Below are 22,168 nucleotides of genomic sequence, written 5' to 3'. Positions count from 1 at the left end.
TTCTTTTAACTGGGGCATTTATTGCATTTATACTTAATGTAGTTATTGATATATTTGGATTCAAATGAACCACCATTATTTTGTACTTTTTATTTGTGTCTATTCTGTTTTTTTCTCTTTTGTCTTCTTTCTGGATTAACATTCTGTTTTGGATTAACATTCTTCGGAGGCCTGTGTGTGTGTGAATGCAGGTTTGCATGTGTGTATGTGCTGCCTCTTGCTTATGGTGAATTGTTTCCTTATGTGTTTTATAAATTTTGAGTGTGAACTCATCTTAAGAACTCATTTTTGAGATATCTGCAGTCTGAGGGGAACAACATTAATAAGATAAGCTGAAGGTATGTTCCCAGACAGTTTTGTTCTGCCAAGTGTTCTAGGGATAACCATCAATACAGGACGATTTAGAGTTCTGAACCTGAAAACTTCATGGGAACATGACAAGTGCCACACCCACCACATCCAGGGGTGTGTGTATGTGTGTGTGTGTTTCCTATAGCTGCTGTAACAAATTACCACAAATTTAGTGGCTGAAAAACCATAACTTTATTCTGTTACAGTTCTGAAGGTCAGAAGTCTAAAATGAAGGTTTCATTGAGCCAAACTTAAGATGTAGACAGGAATATGTTCCTTCTGGACATTCTGTAGGAGAATCTGCTCTCTTGCCTTTTTCACCTTCTAGAGGTCTCCTTTGTTTCTTGGCTGGTGGCCTCTTCATCCTCAAGCCAGAAATGGCCAGTTGAGTCTTTTTCACGCTAACCGATGCCTTCCTCTTTCCCTGATAAAGACCCCTGTGATTGCATGAGCCCACCTTCACAAGCTCAGATAACACACCCATCCAAGGTTCTTGATTTAATCACACCAAACAGTTGCCTGTGCTGTGTCAGTTCTACCTTCCCACTGTCAGCAAGCTGAGACCTTATATTTTGTTGCTCTTTGGCAGAAAAGTCCAAACCCCTTTGTTAGTGGCCAAAAAGCCCCTAAGAAAGTGGGTTCTTTCATATTTTCTTCTCTGGGTTTTAGCCCTCATTCTTCCTGGATTTTCTTAACTCTTTAACATTGAACTATGAGTTCAAAAAAACAAACGCCGTTTTCATCTACCAAGCATGTTTAGATAGTTTGTAGTAGGCAAGTTTTCAGTTACCTAATCTGCCATATTGCCTCGCCTCCGTTGGCGTTCCTTACGTTAGCAAGATATTAATGAGTTTTTATTATACTTGAAAATGGTTTTATTTTAGCCTTAATCAGAAAACAAACCTCCGTGAATCTCATCTTTGAAAAAGCTTGTCAGTTAACTGTGATTAAAATCGGTTTCTCTATTTGAACACACTTATTACCAACTAACTTTTTTTCTTTAATCTGACCCAGCCTGTCCTGATTTACTCTTCTGCTGCTCAACCAGACCAAGACTCCTTTACCACATCCTTCCTCCGGTCTTGACGGTCTCTGGTCAGGTGGTTCTCTTTCAATTAAAGTTTTTATTTTCTGTGTTTTTTTTTGGTTTTTTTTTTTGGGTCTTATTTGAGCTAAAGGCATGTAGATACTCTTCTGTACCCAGCTATTATCAATGAGCTTCATTTCATAATTTCCTTCTTCCCTCTCTCCCTTCAATAATATGTGAATGTGGTTAAAAGCCAGTCAGATACTATCCAAGGGATTATAATGAAGAGCCAAGTTCTGTATCAGTGCTTTCTGTACCTCATCTTGCTCTCTAGAGCACTTACGTAGTGGATACCATGTATCAGGCTTTGTACACCACGAACACCTGCGTGTGAATTAATTCATCCTCAGAACAATCCCATCTTGCAGATGAAGAAACTGATCCACAAAAAGGCTGTGTGACTTGTTCAGGATCATACAGCTATTAATTGGCGTTATTTGAACCAGGCAATCGGGTTTTAGAATCTGCTTGTTATCAGTATGTTGTACTGCCCTTAGTTTTAGACTAAAATTATTTTCCCTCAGACTTTTAAAGGCAACAGTCCATTTCTTCTGGCTTCCAGTGTTGTAACTGAGATGTCTGATCTCTGTCTCTGATTCTAGATCCTTTGTGTGTAACTTGTATTTTTCTCTCTGGAAACCTTTGGGCTTCTCTTTAGGTGGGGTGTTTTGAAATTTCACAGGGATATAACTTGTGTGGTCTTTTAAAGTACAGGTGCTGGCACTTGGTGGGCACTTTCTATCTGGAGTTATGCTACTATATTTTTGGGATATGGTATTATTGGCTTGATAATTTCTTTCCCACTATATCTCTGTTCTCTTTTCTCTAACGTTCTGTTCAGATATTAGACCTTTAGTATTAATATTTTAGTACTGTTTTCTTTTCCTAGTTTCCATCTCTATGGGAGACCTACCAAATTTTCTTGTTCTTACTTTATTTTTCACAAGCTGATTTCTTATTTCTTAATGCATTATCTGTTATTCTGCATATAATATAAATATTTTCTTTTTTTAGAAGTGTTTTTCTGGTCTGCAAAATCTTTTCTTCAGGTTTTTTGTTTATTTTAGTCCTTCCCCCACCCCCCTTAGTTTCCTTAAATAATCTGGTGATCCTTAAGTAGAAAAAGTTCTATTTAAGAATGAGGAACTAAAATGCGTAGGTAGAAACTCCATAAATATGTGACAGAGACTGTCATTTGGTGGTGGTAGGGGTGGGGTGGGGTCACTGGGCTTTGAACATGGGTTCCCCAATTTTTCAATATGTAGGAGTCTCTTGCCATTCTATTTTGCAGTGGAGAATTTTTCTAATTTCTTTCGTGAGAACTGTATTCGTGAAGGAACACTAGCATTCTGAGAACATGGTGAGTGGAAGGACTGGGAACTCCACTCTTCAGTGTATCGACACTCACTGAATTCTCCTCACTTACGAAAAAAAAAGCAGTTTTATTGGGATAAATTCACATGCTATACAATTCACCCACTTAAAGTGTACAGTTTGGTGACTTTTGATAATATTCACAGACTTATGCATCTGTCGCTACAAGCCATTTTAGAACATTATCATTACCTCAAAAAGAAGCCCCATATATACCTGTGCTGTTAATTCTCAATCCCCGCGTCTTCTCTCTCTATCCATCCCTAAGCAAGTAGGAATCAGCTTTTATATCTATAGATTTGTCTGTTCTGGATATTTCATATTAATGCAATCTGTGCTCCTTTGTGATGGCTCCTTTCACGTAGCGTGATATTTTTAAGGTTCATCTATGTTGTAGTATGTATCAGTACTTAACTTTTTATTGCCAAATAATCTTCTAGTCTATGGATATGCCACATTTTTACTTACCCGTTTACGGACACTTGAATGGTTTCCACTTTCTGGCTGTTATGGATAATGCTGCTATGAAAATTTGTGCACAAGTTGCTGTGTGGGCATATGTGTTCAATTATATTGGTTATATACTTAGGAGTGGAATTACTGGATCACATGGTAACTCTTTAACCATTCAAGGAACTGCCAACTGGTTTCCATAGCGGCTATACCATTTTACATTTCCACCAGCAGTGTATGGGGGTTTCAGTGTCTCCACATCCTCACCAACACTGTTCTGTCTGTCTGTCTGTCTGTCTAGTCATCCTAGTGGATGTCAAGTGGTATCTCATTGTGGTACTGATTCTTTCCTCACTTTCGTAGTTTGGAGAACCTATTGCTTCCAAAGTCTGAGCCTCTCAAGGGTTATTTTTTTCTTTACTTTAAAAAATATTATTGAAATATTGTTTATAGTGGTGTATTAGTTTCAGGTATACAACATAGTGATTCAACATTTATATCCCTTATGAAATGATCATCGTGGTATGTCTAGTAACTATCTGTTACCATACAAAGCTCTTACAATATTCTTGACTATTCCCTGTGCTGTACATTACACCCCCGTGACCTATTTATTTATACCTGCAGGTTTTGACCTCTTAATCCCCTTCACCTACCTTTTCCACCCAACCCCCACGCCCTTATATTTTTCTTTCAGGATAAATTGCCTTGCAGTCTGTGAGTGTTTGGGGTTCTAGCTTCTGTCCTAATTAGTTAATATCCCCAAATGTGGTCATCACTTGTAAGAAGAATTATAGGATCAAAAAAGTCTCCTTGATGAAGATGAAAGAAATGAAGCTCAAAAAGGGCCTATTGAGTAGAATCCAAATCCTTTCAAAGTGTTGGATCCAACTCTTGATAATACTGATTTGTACTCCTTGTTACATGTTTAATATAGCTACGGTGTCTTAAATGAACTAAGTTAAGAACAATTCTTAATTTCTAAGATTACTTGGAAGAGTTGTATATGTTGTTGGCTATAAGCTTTAACTGGTTTAGTTTCATCTAGTAAAATCAGAGTTAAACACTTAAATGTAGATTGGGGAACAGAGAATAATAATAAAAGCTACCATTTATTTTGTTCTTTATGCATGCATGCATGACATTTAAAAATCGTCTTCCCCATCTCTCCATATTCTTTTTCTTTCTTTCTTTCTTTTTCTCTCTCATTTAATCCTCATAATAACGGAGGCAGATATAATTTTTTGTTTTAAAATCTCATCTGTATGGTAAGAAAACTGAGGGCATAGAGTGGTTAATTAACCTGCCCAAGGTCACAAGCTAATAATGGTAGGGTCTAATTTTAAATGTATGCATTCTGGTTCCTAAGCCGTTCTCTTAGTCATTAGAATATAATGCCTGACATATCTACAGACTTTTAAATACATTATTTTTTTAAGAGTGGAGAGACATTCATGAAATTTTAAAACAAAAGTTAATACCTAGTAAGGAGTAGTGGGTTGGGGAATAATAAGTTCAAATTCATGACCTGATATTCAGAAGATAAACGGTGATCTGATGGTCTCTTAAAAGTCATATTTACCTTAAATCCTACTTTGGATCAAAAATGGTTATCACTAAATTAAGCACAGATTTTTTTTTGAGGTGGATGTCTAATTACCATGTGGAGTGTTCTGTAGTGTGTCTTCTTAAGCAGGAGGAGACAGAACAGTGTCATTGGGTGAAACTGAAAAATTGGGTATGGGCCAAAGTCTTAATGACAGATTCAGTTTTCGCAGGATAAAATATTTCAGAATAAATCTGACCCTGGTGTTTTACATTATGTTTTCCCACCAGTCTTTATTTTGTAGCTCATCTTTTCTAAATAGATCTATTTTATAGTGTGCATATATAGGTCATTCTTAATCAAGTTAACTTCACAGTTGATTGGGACCTTGTTTCAAGCTTATTAAACAAAGCTCTGTAACTCAGAGTTTTGGGCATAGGGCCATTTCTAGAGCCTGGTCCAAATAAGCAGTAACAGACAAAGATTGTCTCTTTCTTGGCTGAAGACTTTCTCTGTGTGGCTTGTCTCAGGACTCTTTTACACTTTTCCTACCCGTTTCATACTCCTCCTTTTTCTATTCAGGGCAGAAGTGTGTTGATTTTCATTCTGTACTCTTTCAGCAAACATTTCTTGTGCCTTTTACTTCTATACGAGGTTCTTTGCTTGAAACCTATAATGCCGTCCCTGTACTGGCAGAGGTGGTCATGAGGACAGCTGGCCTTCCAATATGATACTGCAGAAAATACGTGAAATATTAAGTAGGTTTCTTATGTCATACTTCTTTCCTGCCTGCCTTTTGGTGTTTTGATAATTAGAAAGGGTTTTTCTGAAGATCTTTAAAAGAATGTTTTCTTTTTCCCCCCAAACTGATAGGGAAAGGAAAGAACATATTTAACATAGCATTTCTGTACAATAGTTTTAAATAATCATATCTTAAAAGATAATCTTAAAATCGTCTACTTCTGAAATTTATCTTTTTAATTCAACATTTGTTTTAAAAAGTATTTTCCTTTCTAAATAGAATCAGTTTGGGAATATTTTAATCATTCCTTTAGGACCTTTGCTTTCCACAAAATTTATTTTATCTGTTTAATTCCTGATCTGCTCATATTATAAAGGACCTGCTTGGCCCTTTAAAAAAAAATTGTGAGATTTTGTTCTTCCTTAGTCTTTCTTTAATAACTCTTACATAGAGTTCAACTTATTTTTATTCATGCTATTTTAAATTGTCTCTTGTCTCTGAGTAGGTGTTGTATTTTCATGCCTTTTTGCCTTTGCTTATGCTGTTCCCTCTACTTGAATTTTCCGCTGACCCCATCCTCCTCTTTTTGGCATGCCAAATGTGGCTGGCTAAAATGAGGTTTCTTTTATGGAGTCTTTTGATGCTGCTCCAGGAATTTAATCATTTTTTTTCTCTGTGCACTTGAAAAACTATATTATACTTAATACATTCAAAAGAATAAATATAATGTATGTTACAAAATTTGTAACAATAAAACAAACATCTGTGAATCCACCACCAAAGTTAACTTGAAAATGATGAATTCTGTTTCTTCTACCCTTTGTGTTTCAATCCATACCTCCAAGGGAGTGTTTATTATTTCCTTGCTCTTAAATTTATCACATGTATGTGTATCCCTAAACAATTGTTGTTTAGTTTTGTTTGTGTTTGTTTTTAATAAAAACAGATTTGTGCTGTATGTAGTTTAGCATGGCTTTTTAAATTCAGTGTTGTGTAAAATTTATCTGTGTTTCATAATAGTTCATTCATTATAGTTGATTTTTTGCTCATTAATCATAATGTCTCAATTATAAATATCCCACTTATTTTCATTTACATTTAATGGATCTGGAATTGTTTTTTCCCTAGGGTGAGGTGGGGATCCGTTTTCAGTGTTTCTTTCTATATGGCAAACTAGTTGCCCTATTTGAATAACGCATTCTTTCCCACCACGCCATCACTGTATATAGGAAGTTTGTTTCTGAGTTTCTCTTGTGTTGAATTGGTCCATTTATTTAACCCTGTGTAAGAACCTAGTGGTCTTACTTACTATGGCTTTATAATCTCAATGGGCAAGTCCCCCTGCCTCTCTCTTAGTTTATTTTTTAACCATGTCTTGGCCATTCTTCCCCCTTTGCCCTTCTATATATATTTTGAAACTGAAAAGTCCTGTTGGAGTTTTTATTGGGAGGCATTGAAACTGTAGATCAGTTTGGGAAGATTTGGCATTAGTAATACATTGGAGTGGGGGAAATGAGAGAGAGGTGTGATTGTGAGTAGGTGGGGGTGTGTTGTACCTGGCTTTGAAGGCCAACCACATAATTATTTTTTTTCAGGTTAATATGTCATTTAATTGCTTCCTTATTTCTTCACCTTATTCAGGGTATTTGATAATTTTTGTTTTTGTTTGGGCAGAATATTTCTGTTGATTAGCTTATGTTCCCTGTTGCCTTCATTCTTGCTCACAAATCTTTATATTATTGAGCCATATTGAGTCTGTCAGAAGAGTTTTCTAGTTGTGTTATATTGGCTCTAGATTATGCCTCGTACAGTCCCCAAATTCAAAGGCGTTGTTTGCGCTGTATTAAACTGTTGCAGTTATGTCTTTGTTACCATGCAGTACAGTTTCATTTTATGTGCTCAAAGTGCAATATAACATATTACCAAAATTCAAAAAAATGTTTTTTAAATGTAAAGACTTCAAATTAAAAAAATTTTGTGAACCATTCCTTAATTTCAAAACTGGGCAAAGACATTATTAAACTACTTATTATTTTGTCATTTGATGTTAAAACACTATCCTATATTAAACTTAGTTCTTGGACTTTGTGAGCTTTGCATTTATTTATAAGGTCTCAGGAATGTACTCAAGCCTTAAGAGGCGATCCCCCAAACATGTTCAGTCTATCCATTACTTCCAAATTTATCTCATCTACATTCTATTTTGACTTTATCACTTCTCCTTCAGATGCTGAATCATCAAGCATGAGCTTCATTTACCAGATTTTGTCTTTGGGGTTCCATCTGTTCTCTAGTTTGTTCTACTGATAATCCACATCTGTAAGATCTGCTTTCTTCTTTCAAGTGAGTTTTTTTTTTTTTTGCCTTTAGGGCTTTTTTACCTTGGAACCATTGAGTTTCAGGCTTCCAGAACTTTAATACTCCTTAGACTGGCTCTGAGGAGTCCTCAGAATGCTGTTACTGCTAGTGGCAAAATTGGAGATTTGAACATAATTCACATTCATCATCCTTCTTTTTATTTTATTTTTAAAAGTAAAAATTGTATGTATGTATGGTGTACAACATGACGATTAGATATACATATACATAGTGAAATGATTATAGTCAAGCTAATTAACATATCTTCTCACATAGTTTCCTTTTTGTGTGTGTGATGAGACCTCCCGAAATGCACTTTTAGCAAATTTCCAGTATTCAGTACAGTATTAACTGTAATCTTCATGCTGTACATTAGATCTTAGACTTATTCGTCCTGACGTAACTGCAACTTTGTAGCCTTTGCCAAACAGCTCTCCTTTTCCCCCACCCCCAGACTCTGGTAACCACTGTTTACTCTGCTTCTATGCATTGGATTTGTTTTTTAGATTCCTTGTATAAGTGAGTTCATGCCGTTTTTTTTTTTTTCTTTCTGTGTCTGGCTGAGTTCACTTAGCATAATATGTTCCTGGTTCAACATTCATTATATTTCTGATGCACAATGTGATGTGTCCATGTTTTCATAACAACATTTTAGAAATACTTTACCTTAATTGCTGGGTTATAGGTTGGATAGTTTGAAATAAGATTCAGATTTGGGTAATTTTTGGGGTACTTTTTTGTATCAAGCAATATTGTAGGTTCTAATATTATCCCATCCCCACTTTATATGAGCAAAATGGACTTGTAGTGAGTTTAAAAGCTTGTATAAAATTTCACAACCAGTAAGTGAAAGAGCCAATGTTCAAACCTAGGTTTTCTGATTTCACGTTTGTGCTTTTTTTTTTTTTTTTAAACCAGTGGTTTTCAGCTGTGCCTCATACGTCCAGGGATGGCTGCCGGGTGATCATCTGGGCCTTCTAGTTTTTCTCAACTGCCGTAACTCTTAAGTTTCTTCTCCGGTATATTAGAATTGAAAACTAATTTTCTTCATATCAAACTGCCTTTTTTGCTATCTAAAGATGAAGAAAAAAGTGTGAAAGTGAGGATGCAAGTATGTGAAGGAATTAGTCTCCCTGCGAAAGCTAGCTTTGTCGTGGTGAACACATGGCATCTGTTGCTACACAAATGTTCCGAGCCCATCCCCCTCCTCCGACCTGCTGCCATAGGGAGGGTTGCAGTACGGATGGATTTTGGGTTGGACTTCCATGATTCCTGATTGGGAGACTGGGGCAGAGGTAGACGGAGAGAAAAAATGTCAAGTAATTTGAAATAGTGTCCTGAATAGTTTTGCAAGTGTGAGGGAAGTAGGAAGGGTGAAGAAAAAGGATTTTAAGGAGAGTTGTGGACACCGTGATGTTTGAGGAAAATAGGGAAAGAACTTGAGCCATTTTGAATTTGTTTTTCCCGTGAAGACTGGAAATCATGTGCAATGGTCTCTTAATAGGAATTAAGAAGGTGGGATATCTTCCAATGTTTTAATTTTGTTTTCCCAAGTTTACTGGTTTTGTAAAGATCACCATGGTTACACCATGGAGGACAGATTGGAAAGAGGCTAGATTGGACCAGTTCGAAGGCTATTGCAATAGCCAGGTTGAGTGATGATAGAAGATTGACTGGGATTAAAGTGTTGGAAACAGGAGACAAATTCCTGGTATGTATGTATGTAGTTTCTTTTATTAAATTAGAGGTATAATTGACATATAACAACATGTTAGTTTCAGGTATACAACATAGTGATCAGATACTTGTATATGTCGTGAAGTGATCACCACGATAAGTATAGTTAATATCTGTCCCATGCATAATTATTAAATTTCTTTTTCTTGTGATGAGAACTTTTAAAATTTACTCTCTTAGCGACTTTTAAATACGCGATACAATATTATTAACTATAGTCTCCACGTTGTGCATCACCATGACTCACTTGTTTTAAAACTGGAAGCTTTGCCCTTTGATCTCCTTAACCCTTTTTGACCACTCCCCATCTCTGGCAGCCACCAACCTGTTCCCTCTATGAGCTTGTTTTTATTGTTGTTTGTTTAGATTCCACATATAAATGACATCATACAATGTTTGTGTTTTTCTGACTTATTTCTCTCAGCATAATACTCTCAAGGTCTATCCATGGTACCACAAATGGCAAGATTTCATTCCTTTTTTATGGCTGAATAGTATTCCATTGTGTGCGCACGCGTGCGTACATACAGAAGGTGCCAAAAAATTTATGCACATTTTAGGAAAGGAAAAAACTGAAATTATGCTGATTGATGGTAACCACTCTGAGCACCTCTTGTCATTGCAGAAGTCAAACGTGACTTGTATTCATCTTTTTAAAAATGTGTATGTTGTGTATTACAATTTTAGTACAGTTTTTTCCCCCTTCTTAAAATGTGTATACATTTTTTTGGCACCCTCTGTGTATACAAACACACACACATACACCCCACAGCTTCTTTACCCATTCATCCATCGGTGGACACTTGGCTTGTTTCCGTATCTTGTCTGTTGTAAATAATGCTACAATGAACATGGGGGTGCATACATCTTTTTGAATTACTGTTTTCATTTTCTTCAGCTAAATACCCAGAAATGGGTATCTAACAGCCATAAAATTTTGAGTCCCTCCCCTTCTCAGAGTTCTCTGGTATACCTAGGTATATTTGGTCCTCAGTTCCCCTTGGGGACTTGGAGAACGCTGCCCCCACCCCAATCATGTTTCTCTTTAAAGCATCTGAGGATGGGGTTGAGGGAGGGGTTGGGAGAGAGCAACTCTGTACCATTAAACAAGGTGCATTTACTTGCATTTTGAGTGGTGCTGTAGCTGCTTGCTGATCAACCAATTAAACCCGAGTTGGTTTTGGTTCACCCAAAGCCCTGTATTTTGCGGCAAGGTCATCATTACATCATTCACTTCTGTTTGGGAACACCATGATTCAGCAGCTACAGACACACTGCTTTCTTTGGGGTGGGTGGGGCATTGGGTTTGTACCCTTTGGCAGTCTTGGGCTTGATTGGCACAGTGGCATCCTTGATTTTTTAGGAGTCCACCTAATTTGGGCTGTTTGCTGTTCCATTGTCAAGATAACAGACATCTCTTCAAGTTTTGCTTGATTTCAGCGTCAGGATTAGGGAAGTTTTCTAAGGCTGGCAGGGCTGACAGCAAGAGTTCATCTAGACTTCTTTGGACCATTTTCTCATTCGCCAGTGAATCACCTTTACCAGTATTTTCAACCGAATTCAGTATAGTAAGAGCCAGAAGACTAATCAGTGCCTGAGGGAGTTTATTCCAGGGACATTTCCCCAAGGGGGCCAAAGCTGTCCTATAGTTGACTTGTGACACACTGTCAGAAAATGCTGAGGCCTTTTACTCATTCAGTGGATTGAATGTGGACAAAATAGACTAGACTGTACGAGGGGCTGAGCAATATGTTAGAAAGCATCTGTTGCCATTCTTCTTTAATATGCATTATGTGCCCACCCCAAATGTCCCTAGCAAACTAGCCCAAGTTCTAAAGATTCTCCTGGTTCTGACCACAGTTGCTGCACTTTTCTTCCTTTCATGCCTATTGTAGGTGCATTGCTGTTTAGGATAGAACCTTATGTGCTTTCCCCCTCCCTCTACCAGACAGATCTTAGTACTAGTTGTTCACAGGACAGACCTGCTGAGGCTGGTTGTTAGCTTGGTAGAGAGTTGGCAGTGAGCAGGGCGTCATTCAGCCTGCTGCCTTTGAACCTGCTCCTGGTACTCAGCTCGAAATTACTTCCTCAGTTCAGTCTCATTCACAGGCAATAAAATTGAGGACCATTCATTGCCTGGTTGACCATACAGTTTGGTCAACATGTTGACTCAAATTTCCATGGAATTCTCTCAGTTCCTGTTAATTGGCCTCTCATTCCATTTCTAGAAAGCTTTGTCTCTGTCAGCATGCCATCCTCAAGCTAAAACTCAAAAATTGTGAAGGGTTTAAGATTTTACCTTTCATGCAAGCTAGCCAGTTAGCTTGCTACAAACAATATGATGCATATTATTAGAAGACATGAGATTCTTGGGTCAGAGAAGAGATATCATTACTCATGGCAATAGCAGTAGCCAGTGCGTCAGCATTTGTGCCGGATAATCAGCCCCAATTTCCATAGGGTTCTGTAGAGAGAGCCGAGTGATGCCTGCACACACAACTGGGTGCATTAAGAGAAAGGAACTCCCAGCTTAGGGGACCAGATCTGATGTATAATGGGCAGTAAGCCTTCCTCACCTTTGCCCTGCAGGGTGACATTATGTTTATTATACTGGACAGTAAATAAACCTGCAGTTTGCTTTTCCAAGGAGACCCTATATTTTCTAAGGCTATTTACTATATAAATATCCAGAGCAAAGGGAGTCATTGTCTTTTCTTGTAAGATGTGCAAAAGTGCTAGACACCCAAGGAGAGTGTCTCCTTTACCTTGTTTTGGAGCTGGGAGAGCATTGTTTTTTAAAGATATTTATTAAAATATAGGTAACATACAATATTATATTAGTTTCAGGTGTACACAGTAGTTATTCAACATTTATATACCCAAAGAAGTGATCACCATAAGTCCAGCAACCACCTGACACTGTACCATGTTATCACAATATTACTGACTATATTCTCTATGCTGTGCATTACATCCCCATGACTTATTTGTTTTATACCTGGAAATTTAAACCTCTTATTCTCTCCCCCCCCCTTAAAAACATTTTCAATTACAGTTGACATTCAGTATTATTTTATATTGGTTTCAGGTGTACCGCACAGTGGTTAGACATTTATATAATTTAAGAAGTGATCCCCCTGACTAGTCTAGTACTCTCCTGGCACTATACATAGTTATTACCATATTATTGACTATATTCCCTCTGCTTTACATCCCCAAGTCTATTTCATAGCTACCAATTTGCACTTAATCCCTTCACTTTTTTCACCCTGCCCCTCAACCCGCCTCCTCTCTGGCAACCATCAGCTTGTTTTCTGTATCTATGAGTCTGTTTCTGTTTTGTTTGTTCATTTATTTTGTTGTTTAGAGTCCACATATAAATGAGATCATACAGTGTTTGTCTTTCTCTGTCTGCCTAATTTTACTTAGCATATAATACTTTCCAGGTCCATCCATGTTGTTGCAAATGGTAAGAGTTCATTCCTTTTTTATGGCTGAGTGATATTCCATTGTATATATGTACCACATCTTCTTTATCCAATTGTCTACTGATGGGCACTTAGGTTGCTTCCATGTCTTGGCCACTGTAAATAGCACTGCAGTGAACATAGGGGTGCATATATCTTTTCGAATTAGTTTTTTGGATTTCTTCAGATAAATACCCAGAATTGCTGGGTCATAAGGTAGTCCTATTTTAATTTTTTGAGGAACCTCCATTCTGTTTTCCATAGTGGCTATACCAATTTGCAATCCCACCAACAGTGCATGAGGATTCCTTTTTCTCTACATCATGGCCAACACTTGTTGTTTGTTGATTTATTGATAATAGCCATTCTGACATTGTGGTTTTAATTTGCATTTCTCTGATGGTTAATGACATTGAGCATCTTTTCATATGCCTATTGGCCATCTTCCTGTCCTCTTTGGATAAATGTCTGTTCAGGTCCACTGCCTATTTGTTAATTGGATTGTTAGTTTTTTTTGATGTTGAGCTGCATGAGTTCTTTATAATTTTGGATATTACCCCCTATTGGATGTATCATTGGCGAATATCTTTTCCTGTTCAGTAGGATGTCTTTCTGTTTTGTTGATGGTTGGGAGAGCATTTTTGATTACAGGTTCTTTCCCAGTCAATTTTTAAAATTCTGATGAAATAGAATCTTAAGCATTAATTTTAAACTTGTTTTTTTCCTAACAGTACCCTTTTCCCCCACCCCTTGCTTCAGTTCAGTTCAGTTCCTTGCTTTTTCTCACCTAGACTACTGTAATTGCCCCCCAACTGGTCTCATTGCCCGTAGTCTTGTTCTGACTATCCTCTCAACACCTCTCTCAGAGGGCTCTTTTAAAATGCAGATCTGATGATGTCACCCAGTTTTGTTATTGGTTCACCATTACTACCATGTTTCCCCGGAAAGAAGACCTAGCTGGACCATCAGCTCTAATGTGTCTTTTGGAGCAAAAATTAATATAAGTCCCAGTCATATAATATCATATATGTATAAGACCGGTTCTTATATTAATATATAATATAATACAATACAATATAATACACATTATATATATAATATACTATATATTATATAAGACCCGGTCTTACATTAATATGTAATATATGATATGTATATATTATTATAAGACCCAGTCTTATAATAATATATAATATAATATATGATATATGTATTATTATAAGACCCGGTCTTACAATCATACATAATATTATGTATGTATTATATAATATTAAGACTGGGTCTCGTATTAATTTTTGCTCCAAAACACGCATTAGAGGGCCGGCCGAATGGCTCAGTTGGTTAGAGCGTGAGCTCTCAACAACAAGGTTGCCGCTTCAATTCCCACATGGGATGGCGGGCTGTGCCCCCTGCAACTAAAGATTGAAAATGGTGACTGGACTTTGAGGTGAGCTGCGTCCTCCACAACTAGACTGAAGGACAATGACTTGGAGAAACACACTGTTCCCCAATATTCCCCCCCGTCCCCCCAAAAAAGACACATTAGAGCTGATGGTCTGGCTAGCTCTTATTTTGGGGGAAGCACAGTAGTAGTACAAAGTTTAAATTGTTGAGTAGTTGTGTAATTATTGCTCATGTGCTATTATCCAGTTTTTAAATGTTGGCAGCTAAAGGTTTTTAAAGCCATAAAAGTCAGTACTGTGTAGGCTGCATGCTGCCAGTTTCTAACTTCTGCTTACTGGTCATCTTTTCTATTACACTTTTGTCTATAACATGAAGTTCTTTTTGCCTTTAATAATTTCCATTTTTGCCTCTCCTATTCAAAACCTACCTATGCTATAAAGCCTGTTAAGTGAACCCATCTCAACCTCGTTAGGTATCTTGCTCTGAACACCTTTAGAGTAATTTGTAATAAACTGTGCATGTGTCACTATAGCAGACCTCATTGTGTTTTGTTTACTGATCTTTTTCCTGGTTTGCATCCTCACTGCATAACACTGTAAGCTACTCAGAGCAGGACCTCCTTCCTTCCCACAAACACCAAATTTCTTTCCTGAGAATTGTTTTAGAATCAAATCCATTAAATTAGTTTGTGCTTGTAATTACCTTTAAGATACTCCCTGTTTTGAGCCTTGAGAATGCTATCTTGCTTAATTTTGAAGGGAAAGATACAGTATTCACTAGAAAGACATGCAACAAAACCATATGGTTCAACCTATATATGACCCAGTATATATATGGACATCATATATATTATTTACTATGCTTAATAATATTTTCTTGCTTTGTTTAAATTTACAGACCGTGGACATCCATAAGGAGAAAGTGGCTCGAAGAGAGATTGGTATTTTGACAACAAATAAGAATACATCGAGAACTCACAAAATAATAGCACCTGCTAATATGGAGCGTCCTGTAAGGTATATTCGGAAACCTATTGACTATACAGTTCTGGATGACGTGGGCCATGGTGTCAAGGTAAGCATTTTAATATTACGTTAACTTGAAATAATTTATCTAATAAATATTTTGGGTAGGAAAATGGTGATAAAGATAATTTTCTTAAAGAATTAATAAATATTCTTAGCTATCAACTAGCATTACAATTTTCATAGTACATTTATTTAATATTAGTTATGTATTATACTAAGCTTGGGGCAGACTTTTACCTGTGGAATGGGTTCTATCCAAGAAGATACTAAATTTCGAAACGGCTATTCATTAAGCCGTTTGAGTCCTAGACTAATATTATAAATTTGTGTTGTGAATACCATGTCTTGCTTTCACTAATGAATAAATATATAACAATAAAAAATGTATGTGATTTCCAGATTGGCTTAGAAAATAATTTATAAATATTTTAAACCTTTATTCCTAAATATGTGCTTGTATTAGTGCATCTGTTTGGATGTGGATGTAATTCCAGCAATGTAGGAAAAATAAAAAATTTTACGTAATTTTGTTCTCTGCACCATCCCCGACTCCCCACCCCAACAGACTTTTAGGAAAGAGATTATTTTTTTGTCCATGTCCATTTCTTAGCATGGGAGAATCAGCTGCTCTGGAAGGACATCTTGTAGCCCATCAACTTTTCAGATATTCATGGGTCATTTTACGAACATCTAGAATGATCTGAATTCTTTAGCTTTCTCTGCTCAGGATAAACTATTCCTCTGAAATTTCATAGTCCGTTTCCTAGAGGACCAGTATTTGATTTTGTTCCTGGTCTTCAGAATATTTATAATAGTTTTTTTGGAGTCAGCTAGAATTTTGACACTTTTCCTAGCTGGTTGATCTGACTGGTGCTATTGCTGGACCTTTTGCATTCTGAATTATCGGGTTCCTGGCCAAGAGGAGAGTATAGTTGACAACACTGACCTGTATTCTACTCCCTTTGAGACCATTAGAATCTCCCCTTCACTGTCATGCTTGGAAGTTATATGTAATGTTGGGACACTGCAAATGTAGCGGAGGCTACTTGTTTGTTTCTTGTATTTTTACCCAAAGATGTGGCTCGGGTTGTGTAAGAGCTTAAATTCAGTTTTAAGATTTTTAGACTAGATTGATGTACAGGATTTGGATTTTGAGAGTCTGGAAGAACTTCTTTTGTATTATTACTTACCTTTGGATTAAATATGGTAAACATATACACACACATATATATGTATATGTATATACACACACACACACACATACATATACGTGTGTGTGTGTGTGTGTGTGTGTATACCATGTTTCCCCAAAAATAAGACCTAGCCAATCAGCTGTAATGTGTCTTTTGGAACAAATTAATATAAGACCTGGTCTTATATTATATTATGTTAGATAAGACTCGGTCTTATAGTAAAATAAGACCGAGTCTTATATTAATGTTTGCTGCTAAAGACGTATGAGAGCTGATGGTTCGGCTAGGTCTTATTTTCGGGGAAACATGGTATACGCACACACACATACATACACTCTCATAACTCTCATATTCACTTCCTCTTTTGCCTAATCTTGGTTTTTCTTTCTATTAAAGCAATACATACTCATAAACAAAAATTCTGTCACCGTTTTCGAAGTGAATATCCTCTATTATCCTTCCTCTAATAATTGTGTTTAAGTTTAATACATATGTAGTGCTTAGTAGGATATAAGATGAAACCTAATTTTACAAGGAAATTTTGGGTGAGAATGTTCAACTATTTCATCCTACATGTATAAATGGGAAGTATAAACAGCATAATACATGCTGAAAGTATACAGATGTGAATTTTGGCAGTTTACTTTTTGTATATATAGATATTTTAGACAGGGTTCTTTTTCTAACTTTAAAAAATTGTGGTAAAGTTTACTGTTTAACCATTTTAAGTATACAGTTTTGTGGCTTTAAGTACACTCACATTGTTACACAGGCTATTTTAAAATATATTTTTGGGTTAAGAGGGTGGTCTGTGAGAACAATATATCTTAGAAGCTATTATATGGCATATTTGTCCATATTTTGTTTCTGTGTTATACAAATATAAACACAATTATTTTTTCCCTACTAGTCTCATTGCTGCTTTGTTTCTCCAGTTTTCTGATTTCTCTAAAAGATCATCACTGACAATATTTCTAGTATATCTGATCTTCAAGGATAATAATGTTATTCAAGTTTAATTTCTAAATCCAGGTGTGAAATGTAGTGACACGGTAGAATTCCAGACATTGTTTCCAGATAAAAATGAGCAATATCATTCTAAACAAACATTAAAGAACACCAAAATTCTGGCAGTTCCTAGAAATGATAATTTATCTAAGACAACGTACATTCCTCCTTTGGGTGATTTCCTTAATGTTGTGTTTACGATCACCTGAAAAATGATAGCTACATATTTAAAATAGCAGATGTTATGGAAAGAACTTGAAACCCCCCAAAATGTAGAAAAAGTTAGATTCTACAACCAGATGATATTTTTTCTTAAGTGGCATAGTACAAGTAGTGATGCATTAGGACTGTACACATTATTTCATATTATTCGTATGTACACATGTTCATATTATTTCATGCATACATACTATTTTACAGAAAACTATTCATGTGTCATAGAAGTAGCCTTTAAGATCAAAGCAGTTTTCCTGCAGTTTTGAATTTTGACTAAACTGGTTCGGAAGAAAACTTAGAACTAAACCTATAACTTCCTGCTAGTGTTGGCCTGCTCAGATTTGGATTCATGAGTTACAAATAAGATTTCCAGACTCTGTTTATTCTGTAGTTAGAATGTGGCCAAGTTATTGCTGTGCATAGTGATTCGTTCTTAAACATTGAGATGTTAGGTCTTTTTCTGAATTTGGAAGCAACGTATTATTTTGCGTTTTAACATTTGCAGTTTATCACTTTTTAAAATGGTATGCTACTGTTCAAATAATGAACACTCATACTTGGGCATTTATTATCCAGTGGAGTCTTAGGTCTCATAAGCTGATATATTAAAGTGGCCTTACATTTCATGTGTTACGGCATTTATATATAAATCAAACTTTATCATCTGTGATTCAGTCGGATAAAATACTGACCTAACATTATTTGACCTGCATGCGATTGGCATAATTAAGTCGTAGTTTCCTTATGAATATATTCTTTTAAAAATATGTGATACATTTCCCTACTGCTTATGGATATCTTTTTCTTTACGAAATACTTGAAATAATGGCTGGGTAAAAGCTTGTTAACATGAATTGAATAACTGTAAATGTAAACCTGTCCTATCAGATATGACTTATTTAGAATTAATTTCTACTTTTTCCCCCCTTTTTTTGCCAACGTAAAGTGGCTAAAAGCCAAGGTAAGAGATACTACTTATCATTTGATCCACAGTATTACCTCTATATTGATAGAGGCTGCAGAGCCACTAAAATTTGAAAACTCTTCCTATGTCTGTCTGCTTTTTCCCCATAGGATTTATAGTAGATTAAATAAACTCAGTTCAAATCAGCAACATTTAGCTTGGATGTGTTAATATATCAAAGATATATTGACATCTGCATTTATATAGGAACATTAATTTTGCTAACATTTATTGCTTTGCTCATTTTTTGATAGTTGCCTTGCTTTTATTGACTTACAATTAGGAGGTTTCCCAGACATCATGTATGACTTTGTTACTGAATTGTTAGGATAAAGATGATTTTTCAAATGACTGTTTTAGCAAATTGACACTGAGATCTGTAGTTTATATTCATGTACACATTTCAGAAATTTTGGGAAACCCAGTACTTGAATACAAATAAGTTTGATCTCAGTGAACATGTTTAACAAGAAAATAATACATAAAATCCAATAATCTCACCTATATTTTACCATAAATTGTTACGAATAGCACAAAATAGTAGGAAAAGCCAAGTGCAAGTTGTTTCTTGACTTTTTAAAATGTGGTACCAAAGTCTGTTAAAACTGTCTGGGAATCCTTACTTCACATTCTGATATTTAAAAAAATAATAATACATGGTATCAAAACACCAAGGGAACAATTTGATATAAAAATAAAAGCTCTTTTTTCTACATTTTAGCATGGAAATAACCAGCCTGTAAGAACTGGCACACTGTCGAGAACAAATCCTCCTACTCAGAAACCACCAAGTCCTCCTATGTCAGGCCGGGGAACTTTGGGGTAAGGATTCAACCACACTTTACAAGAAAATTCATATGCTAAAGGAAGATATTTCTGTGATTTAATTAAATGTATGGATCCTTGCTATGGGTCCTCAATGTGGCGCTACCTTTTATAAATTCATTTTGGTTCTTATTTTGTTGGACAGAATCCAAAATGAATTGGCCTGTTTTATAATATTCTCTATATATACCTGTACCAGACAAGTTCTTTTATATATGTATAAATGAGCATTATTTATATTTTATTTTTCACTTCCTCTTCTAAAAAAATTATAAATTTGGCTTAAGTTTATTTCAAATGAACTGACCAGAGGATTCCATGTGGTGTTTTCACATGTATTTACAATATTTATATTATAGAACTTTGAATAAGTGGTCTGTTTTGTGTAGTTTGGCTCGGTAACCTGTAGGTCTCCTGCTTCCCCTGCTCACCACCTGAGTGAGACTCTTTACCTGGAGTACTTCTAACTGCTTCTGCTGGCAATCGTGGGGCCCTTACAGGGAAGGCCAGCTCACAGAGAAGTAGAAAAGGGAACAGTTGGTGGTTTCTTCCTTCTCAGTTCTCAATGCAATAAAAATATTGAATAATTGGTTACGCCTTTCTGGAAGATTGTTCACCTAAGCATAGGAAATAATATATTAGAGTCCTTGTTTTTAGTGGAGGACTGGGAAATCATTATTTTATAGTACTAGAGATCAATCAACTTACTAATAGAATCTTGGTTATTATTTTCCTTCCGTAAACTCCTTACCCCTGGGGAATAAAAACATACGAAGTTATTAAATAGAAAAGTTAAAATCATTTATTGAGAAATTAATGGCATTGCATCTGGGATCAAAATGTATTTGTCCATATATTTCCATATTGAGGTAGGAATAAATTGTAGAGGAGATATTTAGCTTCCATAATGTATAAGGAAAATAGATTATGGGTGACTAAGTTAGAAATAATGTATATTTCAAAGTTTGGTGTTACTGAGCATTTAAAAAAATTGGAAGCAAGATTTTTAGAAATAAGGCTAGAACTTTTAATAAATTACCGTAACTTTCCTGTGGCTTTCCTAAGAAAAGGTAACAAATTTAGCTTTTGCATAAAGTAACAAAATTCATATACCTCAATTAAGAATTTTTCTAAAACTTTATTGTTAAAAGATAAAAAAGTCGTGTTATACTTGGTTACAAAGGGACAGTCACAAATTTGGGGGAAAATAGCATTTTATTTATCTTTCATATTCATCATTGCTTTCTATAATGCTTCTTTAGACGGAATACTCCTTACAAAACCCTGGAACCTGTTAAACCTCCAACAGTTCCTAATGACTACATGACAAGTCCTGCTAGGCTTGGAAGTCAGCATAGCCCAGGCAGGACAGCTTCTTTAAACCAGAGACCGAGGACACACAGGTAATCCTTCAGGTGGAGCCTTTGAACATGTGAGAGTGGGGGTTATGGACTGGTCACAAACTCTGTGAAGTTGCTGAGTAAAGTACTGCTCTAATGCTAACACAGAAATAGAGGGGGAAAGTTGAGGGTAGTAGTATTGGATCTGTTCCTCTAACTTTGTGTCATAACTTCTGGTTTTTAGATTTTTTAATACATATTTATATTAGCAGATTGCTACTATATCTTCCTTTTGACAGAGGTACAGATATACATTTGGATCAACGCTAAAGAGTGTTTTTTAAAACAATCTTGCAAAAAAGATCAAGGCAGCCACTCTTAAATAGTTTTGGATAAAATGTTAAATATCAGAAATTACACAACATGATTTAAACTTGGAAGAGATTGGAGGAAAGAAGGCTTAGCTTAGATCTGACCAAGAATTTATTAAGAGAATTGATATACTCTAGAATATGTTATTGTATAAATTGTTTTTAAAAAGTTCTACAAGTCAACTACACGTTGAATTTTTACAAACTTGCTTATGGAGCATAACATACATTTAGAAAAGTATACACTTTATTAATTATACAACTTAATGGATTAATACAAATTGAACATACTCATGTAGCCATCACCAAGTCAGAAAATGGAACACTACCAACAACCCAGAAGTCCCCCTCAGGTCCTTTTCCCTATTATTACCTCCCTCTTCTTCCCTTCAATAGTAGCCACTCCATTTGGGGGCACTTTTTATAAAACCAGACAAATTTATTGTATAGCTTAATTTGTTTTATTCTTCAGTTTTACCTCTCACTTCATACGTTGGGCAAGAACCTCTGCTTTCCTTGACTTTTAGGTTGGTATATTACACATACAACTTAACAAAATCATTTTTACGGTTTCAACTAAATAAGAGTATCAGGCTGTTAGATGGTGTGTAATTGGCATTTGTTATTGCTGCTGTTAGTAAATAAATTCTTATATTGATATCTGCAGTTACTGTATCAGGTTAAGTTCAGTGAAGACCAAAATT

The 22,168-nt window shown here is 35.8% G+C and overlaps 1 protein-coding gene across 11 annotated transcripts in view; it reads left to right on the top strand.

Annotated features, from left to right (window-relative positions):
- Positions 1–22,168, top strand: part of ABI1 (abl interactor 1) — a 111,517-nt gene that overhangs the window by 69,702 nt on the left and 19,647 nt on the right. For 6 of the 11 annotated variants that reach the window (XM_019749119.3, XM_019749121.3, XM_019749118.3 and 3 more), the window contains exons 3-6: positions 15,417–15,593; positions 18,911–18,925; positions 19,650–19,750; positions 21,016–21,156. In XM_019749119.3, coding sequence (XP_019604678.1) covers positions 15,417–15,593; positions 18,911–18,925; positions 19,650–19,750; positions 21,016–21,156 — 434 coding nt within the window. The remainder of the gene's footprint in view (positions 1–15,416; positions 15,594–18,910; positions 18,926–19,649; positions 19,751–21,015; positions 21,157–22,168) is intronic. The other 5 variants (XM_019749117.3, XM_019749126.3, XM_074324965.2 and 2 more) reach the window with 1 other exon arrangement.

This window comes from Rhinolophus sinicus, chromosome 1, assembly GCF_057876585.1.
Source record: "Rhinolophus sinicus isolate RSI-liver-muscle chromosome 1, RSI-T2T, whole genome shotgun sequence".
Taxonomy (NCBI): domain Eukaryota; kingdom Metazoa; phylum Chordata; class Mammalia; order Chiroptera; family Rhinolophidae; genus Rhinolophus; species Rhinolophus sinicus.
The sequence above is the reverse complement of the archived record's forward strand: the minus strand, read 5'-3'. Positions and strand labels throughout refer to the sequence as shown.